Genomic DNA, 10,291 nt, shown 5'->3' with positions numbered 1-10,291 from the left:
TATGCCCTGTCCCCAGAGGTGGAGTCTACACAGGCAGGCAGGCCTCCTTGAGCTGCGGTGGGCTCCACCCAATTCGAGCTTCCAGGAGGCTTTGTTTACCTACTTAAGCCTCAGCAATGGTGGGTGCCCCTCCCCCAGCCTCACTGCCGCCTTGCAGTTAGATCTCAGACTGCTGTGCTAGCAATGAGGGAGGCTCTATGGGCATGGGACCCTCCAGGCCAGGTGTGGGATATAGTCTCCTGGTGTGCCATTTGCTAAGACCCTTGGTAAAGCGCAGTATTAGGGTGAAAGTTACCCAATTTTCCAGGTGCTGTGTGTCTCAGTTTCCCTTGCTAGGAAAAGGAATTCCCTTCCCCCTTGCGCTTTCCAGGTGAGGCGATGCCTCACCCTGCTTCAGCTCTTGCTGGTCAGGCTGCACCTGCGGACCAGCATCGACTGTCCGACATGCCCCAGTGAGATGAACCCAGTACCTCAGTTGAAAATGCAGAAATCACCTGCCTTCTGTGTCACCCACACTGGGAGCTGGAGGCTGGAGTTGTTCCTATTGGGCCATCTTGGGCCCCCCGCTTCTTATTTTTTTTTTTCTGAGACAGAGTCTTGCTCTGTCGCCCAGGCTGGAGTGCAATGGCGCGATCTCGGCTCACTGCATCCTCTGTCTCCTTGATTAGAGTGGTTCTCTTGCCTCAGCCTCCAGAGTAGCTGGGACTACAGGGATATGCCACCACACCCAGCTAATTTTTTGTATTTTTAGTAAAGATGGCGTTTCACTGTGTTAGCCAGGATGGTCTCGATCTCCTGAACTTTTGATCTGCCCATCTCAGACTCCCAAAGTGCGGGGATTACAGACATGAGCCAACATGCCCGGCAGAAGGAATAAGTTTTTCAAAGTCCTCAGGAAAGCTTAAATTTTATCACTGGGAACAAATACTTACTTTCCTTGAAGTGACAACCTCTCACTTCATTTATTTTTGAGAATGAAAGTTGTACTTTTTTTTTAGACCGAGTCTCACTCTGTCACTTGGCTGGAGTGCATTGGCATCATCTCAGCTCAAGCAATCCTCTCACATCAGACTCCCCCGTAGCTGGGACCACAGATGTGTGGCACCACACCAGGCTAATTCTTTTTTGCATTTTTGGTAGTGACAGGGTTTTGTTATGTTGCCTAGGCTGGTCTCAAACTCCTGCAGGAGCTCAAGCCATCTGCCTGCTTTCACCTCCCAAAGTGCTGGGATTTTACAGGCGTGAGCCACTGCGCTGACCCAGTTGTACTTTTAAATAAAAATGATGTTCTTTGAAAAAAGTGATTGTTCAGTTCACAATTAAATCACTAATTCTTTAAAAAAAAAAAACAAAACAAAACTGTACTGCAGTCAGCAGAAATGCTTCTTATTAACTTTCCACTTATTCAGAATATTAAAGAGACATGTCAAAGTTTAACAACAGCATTAATTTTTACTGCTTCATTAAAGACATTCTTAAATAAGTCAGGCTGTCTTTTTTAACGGTAGGGGACAGTAAAGAATAGAATGACTACTAATGCAATTGGTACCACTGCCTTGATTTATGCTGAGAAACCAGCAGTTTTACCCACTTTTGCTTTTATATAATCATGGCAAGTGTCAACGAAAAAGCAGGTAATGACTTTGTATTCCTTTTACAGATTTTTAAATTTTTTATTCAGCTTTCTCAGGTATGATTCAGTACAGTGTTGGCCAGGCACAGTGGCTCAGGCCTGTAATCCCAGCACTTTGGGAGGCCGAGGCCAGTGGATCACCTGAGGTCAGGACTTCAAGACCAGCCTGGCCAACATAGTGAAACCACATCTCTACTGAAAATACAAAAATTAGCCGGGCGTGGTGGTGGGCGCCTGTAATCCCAGCTACTCAGGAGGCTGAGGTGGGAGAATCACTTGAACCCGGGAAGCGGAGGTTGCCATGAGCCGAGATTGCGCCATTGCACTCCGGCCTGGGCAACAAGAGTGAAACTCAGTCTCAAAAAAACAAAACAAAACAAAACAAAACAAAAACAGGGTTGACCTCTTAGCCCTTCTGGAAAGGGTCTTGGGGATCCCGAGAGGTCCACAGAGCACATTTGGGGAACCACTGGTTTATCACGTGGGCACAATGCATTAGTTTTACAAAGTTTTTAAAGTTCATCAAAGACTGGCCTCTTAAAAAGGCAGGTGAGTTTTTAATTCAAACAACAGAAAATACATAAATACATCACGAGAGTATACTACAGAGAACTAAAGAGAAAGGAAGTTAGGAAATCTGAATCACGTTTACATTTATTAAAGTTCATCACTACTGCTTTGTAAAACATTCTTGTGTTTCAGTGTGTGGTGAGAAGAGTGAAAATATATTTGGTTTGTTGCCATTGCCTGTTAGGGAGAGTCAATACTTATGGGCATTTCTGACTGGTTATCATATAAAAGACTTCACAGTACAGGACACGAAGTCCTCAGAAAGAAGAAGTCAGGAAACCCTCTGCAAGTCAGGATCCAGGAGAAAAATTTGTAAAAACTGCTTCGGTAAAGTAAACAGCAAAGCACACAGGAGGCAGTATTTTACTAAACATATATTATACTAATATATTAACAGTTTTTGAAGTAATGCACACTCTTATTTTATAGAGATGCAGATGGATCTTTGAGCATATTTGAAGAACAGTTATACTCATTTACGGTAAGTGGCGCTTTTATTGAGATGGTGTTTTCATCATACACTTGTATCTGTTTCATGCTGAAGTCAAAGGCATCTTTTTTTAAATCTTCCCCATTTCATGTTGTATTTAGTCATCTTAAGTGCTGTAAAAAGAATGTGCTGGAATAAGAACTGATCTACACCTCTGTTTAGTTAGTGAGCTAGTATGAGTAAATATAGTATCCAAATAACAGAAAATGTATCTCTCTTTTTTTTTTTTGAGACGGAGTCTCTTTCTGTAGCCCAGGATGGAAGTGCAATCGCACAGTCTTGGCTCACTGCAGGCTCTGTCTCCCAGGTCCCTGTTCAATCAATTCTCCTGCCTCAGCCTCCCTAGTAGCTGGGATTACAGGCATGCGCCACTGTGCCCAGCTAATTATTATTATTATTTTTTTAGTAAAGACAGGGTTTCACCATGTTGGCCAGGATAGTCTTGAACTCCTGACCTCGTGATCCACCCACCTCGGCCTCCCTAAGTGCTGGGATTACAGGTGTGAGCCACTGTGCCTGGCCCAGAAAATGTATCTTTTTAAAAGGTAATTGTGAGCTGTCTATAGGACCCAAGTCACTACCCAATTCTTGAAGCCATTCCTCCTTCTGTTCCACACAGGTTTCCACCATGCACATTACCCAGACAAGAAATGGAGGTGGGAATTTAAATAACTATTCCTCATCCATTCCATCGACTCCCAGCACCAGCCAGAAGGACCTTCAGGTCAATGTTCCTCCCACTGCCAACGCACCCACACCCGTTTGCAAGCAGTCCAAGTGCTGGTCCAAGCTGTTTACATCTGAGAAAGGGAGTGACCCAGACAAAGAGAACAAAGCCCCGGAGAGTCATGCTGACACCATCGGGAGCGGCAGAGCCATCCCCATTAAACAGGGCATGCTCTTAAAGTTAAGTGGGAAATGGATGAAGAAATGGAAAAAGAAATATGTCACCCTCTGTGACAATGGCGTGCTCACCTATTATTCAAGCTTAGGTGATTATATGAAGAATATTCACAAAAAAGAGATTGACCTTCGAACATCTACCGTCAAAGTCCCAGGAAAGAGGCCACCCCTAACCACACTGGCCTGCGTGCCCATTTCCAGCTCTAAAGGCAATGCGGTATCCAAGGACATGAACAGTCTATGTACCTCAGCCAATTCAGACACCGGACTTGATGACTCCAAATGCTCCAGCCCCAATATCTCCAGCACCACCAGCCCCAAGCTCAACCCACCCCCGTCTTCTCATGCCAACAAAAAGGAACACCAAAGGAAGAAAAGCACCAACAAATTAAAAGACAATGGCCTGCCTGGCACTGCTGAAGAACAAGACGAAAACTTTATCATTGTGTCCCTCACTGGCCAAACATGGCACTTTGAAGCCATGACGCATGAGGAGCGGGATGCCTGGGTCCAAGCCATCAAGAACCAGATCGTGGCCAGCCTGCAGTCATGCGAGAGCAGCAAAAGCAGGTTCTGGCTGCTTTAGACTAGCACAAGATTATTTACTAATAATCTTGATCTTTAGCCACATTTCTGTGCAATAAATTTGCTATAATGCCATGATGGGGATCAGCAAGCTGCGTTTTCCAAGTTCCTTCTAGTGGGATCCTGCTAGGTTCTGCTATTGGGAGGTACTAGGGAAACATAGAAAGGCAAGAGAATGGAAGAATAGATCTCCTTTTCCTGTTTATTTGCTCTCCTTACTGATATTCTCCCAAGAACATCCCCTTGCCGTAGGAGCAGTAATTGTTTCAGTTTACCCGTTTTTTCAGAGCCCCAGAAAGTGCCTCTTCAGAGGTAACAGCAGCAGTTGGAATATATCTCTCCATTAGAGGTCTAGTCTCAGCCCAGGAAGGCTTTTACTCTGAGTTTTAATTGTAATAACTCCAGTCTCTTCCCTTTGTTCATCTAAGCTTCTGAGGAGGCCCCTATGTGGCCAGGAGATGGTGGTGATGGCTGCATCTTGCAGTCATTGTCTTTGCTTTCCACAGTGTTGTTACTTGTTTCTCCTATTTCCTATGTGGTCAATGTTTTCATATTAACTCATAGTCATAGTGTAGTATTAGTACTTTATGTGAAATGAAATGTTTTTTATAATGTAGCCATGGCCTACCAATAGCATATTTTCTTTTAGATTTGGTAATATATATTTTGCTTCAGGGACTTTATATCCTTATTTGTTGCCCAAATTAGTTATTCATATACAAAATATCCGATATTACCCTGGTCCCATCATTCTTCTGATATCCATTTCACCTGGAAAGTGAATTGTTTATCCATCCATTTCAGTCTGTGAAGTCATACAGGTCTATCTATGTAGAACTCCTGTGCTCCAATTTATTCCCTGTGTGAAACTGGGCAGTTTATCAATCTGGGAATATGTTTCTTGATATGCAAATCAGAGGTAACACTTACCTCACAACATTGTTTAAAGCATTAAAAGAAATATAATATGATATCTTTCACACAGAATTTTCCTGGGTGTGAATTGAACAATGTCAGTTTTTCTCCCATTTAATATGACAACTGACTATATAAATAAACATATTGTAGAGGAAACACAGGCTCAGATAGGATATAAATTGCTCGTATCACAAAATTAGTAAGTGATGGAGCTAGAATACAAACAAGATCTGCCTGTTTACAAAAATCAATAATTTTTCCTGTGAAACAAGTCACTATATGCCTTTGGTTTTTAAGTGAAATGCACTCAACTTCACATTTTAAAATATGCCACAAATGTACCCATAAAGTAAGTGAACATGACTATTGAGTGGGATCACAATTATTAAAAAGTTTGCCTTGGGAACAAAGACAGTACAATGACCCTCAGGGAACTGAATTACATACCCAAAGGGGACATGTGCCATCTACCTGGGCTTAATAGGGGTTTTCCAATGGATTCTTTGTAAATAGGTGTTGCACATACTTCTGTGTCTTTTAGCTTTCCTTTATAACTTCCAGACCTACTTCTGATGGTGATGAGTTTCTTTCAAAACCTAACCCTAGATATAGGGTCAGCTTTAGGCAAAATTGTGAGTTGCTAGCTAACAAAAGTAGCTAACATTTTAATGAAATGTCTTATTATTAAGCTAAATGCCAAACACTATTCATTACATGTATTAATGTTATCACAATTTTATGAAATAGACATGACCATTTTTAATTATCAGTTGAAGAAACTAAGACACAGAAAACTTAAATACTTTACCCAAAGTCATGTTGCTTGTGGAGAAGTTGCAATTCATCTTGGTTATCTTGACCTAGAGTCTGCGTGCTAGATGACTATTTTAGACTGTTATGTGTGCATGCAGAGTTCAGTGCTTGTCTGGTCCCACTCCCTCCTAACCGTTCTGTCCCCTAGTGACTTCATCCTGTTCCCTACTTCTCAAGACTACTCCTCTTCTTGGACACTTTTTCATATTCCAGAACTAATCATTCTGTTTCTTTTTTTCCTGCTCATCATGCCAAAGGCAAAGTTAGCTGGGTAGCTGACATAAAGGAATTCATACTAAACAATGGCATGCTCAATTCTTAAAATTTCCCAGAGTTAAATAGGTAGAGTGAAAGGTGTAATTTCTTCTTTGAAGAAAACAATGTTGAATTTTACTTAAATGAATGATAAATATAATTTTGACGTGTATTTGCAATCTGCATGAGTAATATATCCTATCATGCTTCACATTCTCACAGTCTTATACCATTAAGGATCTCTATATCTGTCCCCAGTCAGCTACCACCTCTCTTCCTCAGCTGTTATGTCAGGTCTGAAAATTAAATTTTAAAAGTAGTTCCTAGGTTTTAAACATTTTTAAATTTTTTTCCTGGAAGGACATGATGAGTAACCTCATTGTCAGCAAATGCCTTAGGTAGTAAGGAGAACAGTCCTAATGGCAATAACTAATATTTTTTGCCAGAGCCAAGTTTCAGTATCTCTTTGCAACTGTGTGACAGCATGATCATATTCTTATTACAAACCTATGAAGTGGCTATCCACTTTATTTTAAATTTATAGGGGAAAAACAAGTCCTTAGAGAGTCTAAGTAACTTGGCTCTGGATTTCAACTTCAATCTAGCTATCTCTGTAACTTGACCTTTGAGCATTATACCAACCTTAAATGTAAAACTTACCTTGAAAAGCAACAAGCAAACCAAATAAATAAAACAATAAGAACAACCTATAATAAAAGCCTTCTCAGCGGGGTGCAGTGGCTTACACCTGTAATCCCAGAATTCTGGGATGCTGAGGGGGAGGATGGTGTGAGCCCAGGAGTTTGAGACCAACCTAGGCAACACAGTGTGACCCCGTCTCTTCAAGAAAAATACAAAAATCATATAGGTGGACATGGTGGTGCTCACCTGTAGTCCCAGCTACTCAGGAGGCTGAGGTAGAAGGATTTCTTGAGCCCAGGAGGCAGAGGCTGCTGTGAGTTGAGATAGTGCCACTGCACTCCAGCCTCAGCAACAGAGAGAAACCATTTCTGAAAAAGAAAAGACTTATTATCTAATTCAGTATATTCTGTAATAATCAAAAAATACCATTGAATGAATGGGGAAGAAAATTAGATCAACTGCTGTGAAGTCAACTTGTTTACTCCCGGTCAAGAAATAGCAGATTTTACCTCTGTGGTATTAGTAAAATAGATCTTTGCACAGGGCGTGGTGGCTCACGCCTGTAATCCCAGCACTTTGGGAAGCCGAGGCGGGCAGATGACGAGGTCAGGAGATGGAGACCATCCTGGCTAACACGGTGAAACCTCGTCTCTACTTAAAATACAAAAAATTAGCCGGGTGTGGCGGCGTGCGCCTGTAGTCCCAGCTACCAGCTACTTGGGAGAATGGTGTGAACCCGGAAGGCAGAGCTTGCAGTTAGCAGAGATTGAGCCACTGAGCTCCAGCCTGGGAAACAGAACGATAAAAAAAAATTTATATGTGTATATATATATACATTTATATATATATACACATAAAAATTCTTGCTTCCAAATATGTGTTTTAAATGTTTGATATATGTGGACACATCACAGTGTATACTGTCAAATTATTTTAAGTGAGTTATAAACAGAAGAGGAAAATCTAAATAGGAAAATTATAATAGCCTTAAATCTCTCAGTTGATATTAAAAATACTAAATTCTGGGCCAGGCGCCATAGCTCACACCAGTAATCCCAGCACTTTGGGAGGCTGAGATGGGTGGATCACGAGGTCAAGAGATGGAGACCATCCTGGCTAACACGGTGAAACGCCAACTCTACTACAAATACAAAAAATTAGCCAGGTGTGGTGGCGGATGCTTGTGGTCCCAGCTACTCGGGAGGCTGAGGCAGGAGAATGGCGTCAACCTGGGAGGCGGAGCTTGTAGTGAGCGGAAATCGAGCCACTGCACTCCAGCCTGGGCGACAGAGCGAGACTCCATCTCATAAAAAGAAAAAGAGAGGAAAAAAAAGACAAAAACTAAATTCTGGCAGCTAGGGTAAAATTAATATAAGAATAGATACAGCACTCACTTTTTCTATACCCCCAAGTGTTTTAATTATTTCTATATTTGGAAATGAATTCATAATCTATTAGTCACATTATTTGAAATTTCAAATTTTAATTTCGTTTCAGATAAAAGCCTTGTTCTTTAAAAACATACGTTTGGATGAATAAACAAAGCAAACTTGCTATGACTTTTCATGTAAACTACTTTATCATTCTATATTGCTCCATTGAGTTAGTGAGGTCGGGGTTTTGATAGAATGAAAACATTCACAGAGTGAATTACAGACATATTTGAAGGTTTTTAGAAATGATGTTGGCTTTGTCTAGGGTTGAGGGTGATGTTGCAGGGCAAGTGTAAAGGACAGAGTCACATAGAGACTCCTGAGAACTAGAAAGCAACCAGTGAGTCCCAGCATCTGAAGGCAAGGAAGTGTCAGTGTAGTTCCGTATAAATTTAGTAACACATAAAGCAAGCACTCAATTGTTTTCCAATACAATATGCTAATTGTATGGTAGAAAGAACATACAAATGGCAAGTATATTCACAACACTGTGCCAAGTGCAGTGAGAGGTACAGTGACATAAAAACATGCATTTTCAGACATTACAGTCAGTTTGAGGATTTAATATATTAATCATGTACAGAGATCTAAAATTTCCTTGAGTATCTATTATGCATGCTGAATGCTAGGAAATGTGTGCTAAGTGTTTTATTCTGTATTCTGTCAGATAAAACCGGCCTCATAGCTCTGAGTTAAGTAATTTGATATTTATCACATAAGAAAATTAAAGTGCAAATGAGGAAATCGAGGTACAGACACATTAAACAACTTGTCCACGACTATATAGCTGCTACTCAGAGCATCTGGGATTCAAATCTAGGAATGAGTGAAGAATTTTATTACTAATTGCATAAGTAAATACATATGTCTAACCCAGTCATATATTCTTTGTTGGATCTGTGACCCAATATTGTAAAAAATAATTATAGAATTAGATTTTCTGTTTATTTGAGTGCAAAATTTATTTCACAAAATCATAGTTCTGTTGTTTAAATATTGAAAGTATAATATGAATTATTATCTAATAGTAGTATCTGTTTTAAAGTCACACATTGGTAAATATTGCCTTAATAACGGTTATGAGTCAGGAACTGTTCTCAGCACATGTTATATCAATGAATCCTTTCAAATAGTTAATGTGGTAAGTGTAGACCAAATCAACCGATAATTAGCTAAGCCTCAGAGGATTTGAATACTGTATCTATATTTATATGGCCAGTGAGTAGAGAAGTTGAGTCTTAATCCCAGTGATCTGACAGCAGTAATCTCATTTGTGTATATGATTCCAGAATCACTGTGGGAGAATGTGAACCCATAGTTAGACAATGCATAGTTTCCAGCAACAACTAGTCTTATCTCGCTCTGGGAGTGAAGAAAATACATCATGATAATTTGGTATTATTGTAATGTGAAAAGCGTAAGGAGAAAAACTCACAAGAAAAATATTAAGAAGTTTTCTGAAGCAAGCTTCTCTTGTGGCTTCCAGATTAATGTGCTTGCATGTTCTAAGCAATCTTTTCCACAGATTTTCTGTGTAAGCAGAAATTGGCTTAATTTAAGGAGGTACAAAGGATGGTAGAGTATTTTGTGTTCACTACAGAGGTTGGCTGCCATTTTTTGTGCCGTAAAATTTTGTAAAGCTGCTCTGAGATTCTTTGAAATTCATTTATAACAACGAGACTGGATACTTTACCATCTTCTGCAAATGTTTCCTAGGAGATTTAATAACTCATGTTCCCTACTTTCTGTAGTTTATTTCCATTCTGTGATTATCTTTTGAAATAATTTCAACAACTGAATCTGTTTAATATTTCTGGTTCTGAGAAAACATTAGCTAAATGACAAATTTAACAGTTTAATTCAACAGGCCTTGAGTGGTATATATATGCCTGTGCTACTAAAGGAGTCGAGAAATTAACTCCAGCTGTTAAACATTGAATAAAGAAAAAGAAGGCAGGGGAGGGAATCTTGATAGCCACTTTGGTAATGAAGCAAAGTGAGAGAAAATATCATCCTGGAGCTCAAGGGTGAGTACACTTAATGGCAAAT

The 10,291-nt window shown here is 40.3% G+C and overlaps 1 protein-coding gene across 1 annotated transcript in view; it reads left to right on the top strand.

Moving 5' to 3' along the window:
• The window catches only part of AGAP11 (ankyrin repeat and GTPase domain Arf GTPase activating protein 11), a 31,426-nt gene extending 27,244 nt beyond the window's left edge, over positions 1-4,182 (top strand). The window contains exons 6-7 of the mRNA XM_011950436.1: positions 2,633-2,684; positions 3,313-4,182. Of these exons, the coding sequence (XP_011805826.1) occupies positions 2,633-2,684; positions 3,313-4,182 (922 nt within the window). The remainder of the gene's footprint in view (positions 1-2,632; positions 2,685-3,312) is intronic.
• The last annotated feature ends 6,109 nt before the right edge of the window (positions 4,183-10,291 follow it).

This window comes from Colobus angolensis, unplaced genomic scaffold, assembly GCF_000951035.1.
Source record: "Colobus angolensis palliatus isolate OR3802 unplaced genomic scaffold, Cang.pa_1.0 Scaffold307, whole genome shotgun sequence".
NCBI classification, from domain to species: domain Eukaryota; kingdom Metazoa; phylum Chordata; class Mammalia; order Primates; family Cercopithecidae; genus Colobus; species Colobus angolensis.
Note: the sequence above shows the minus strand (reverse complement) of the source record. Positions and strands in the feature narration are given on the sequence as shown.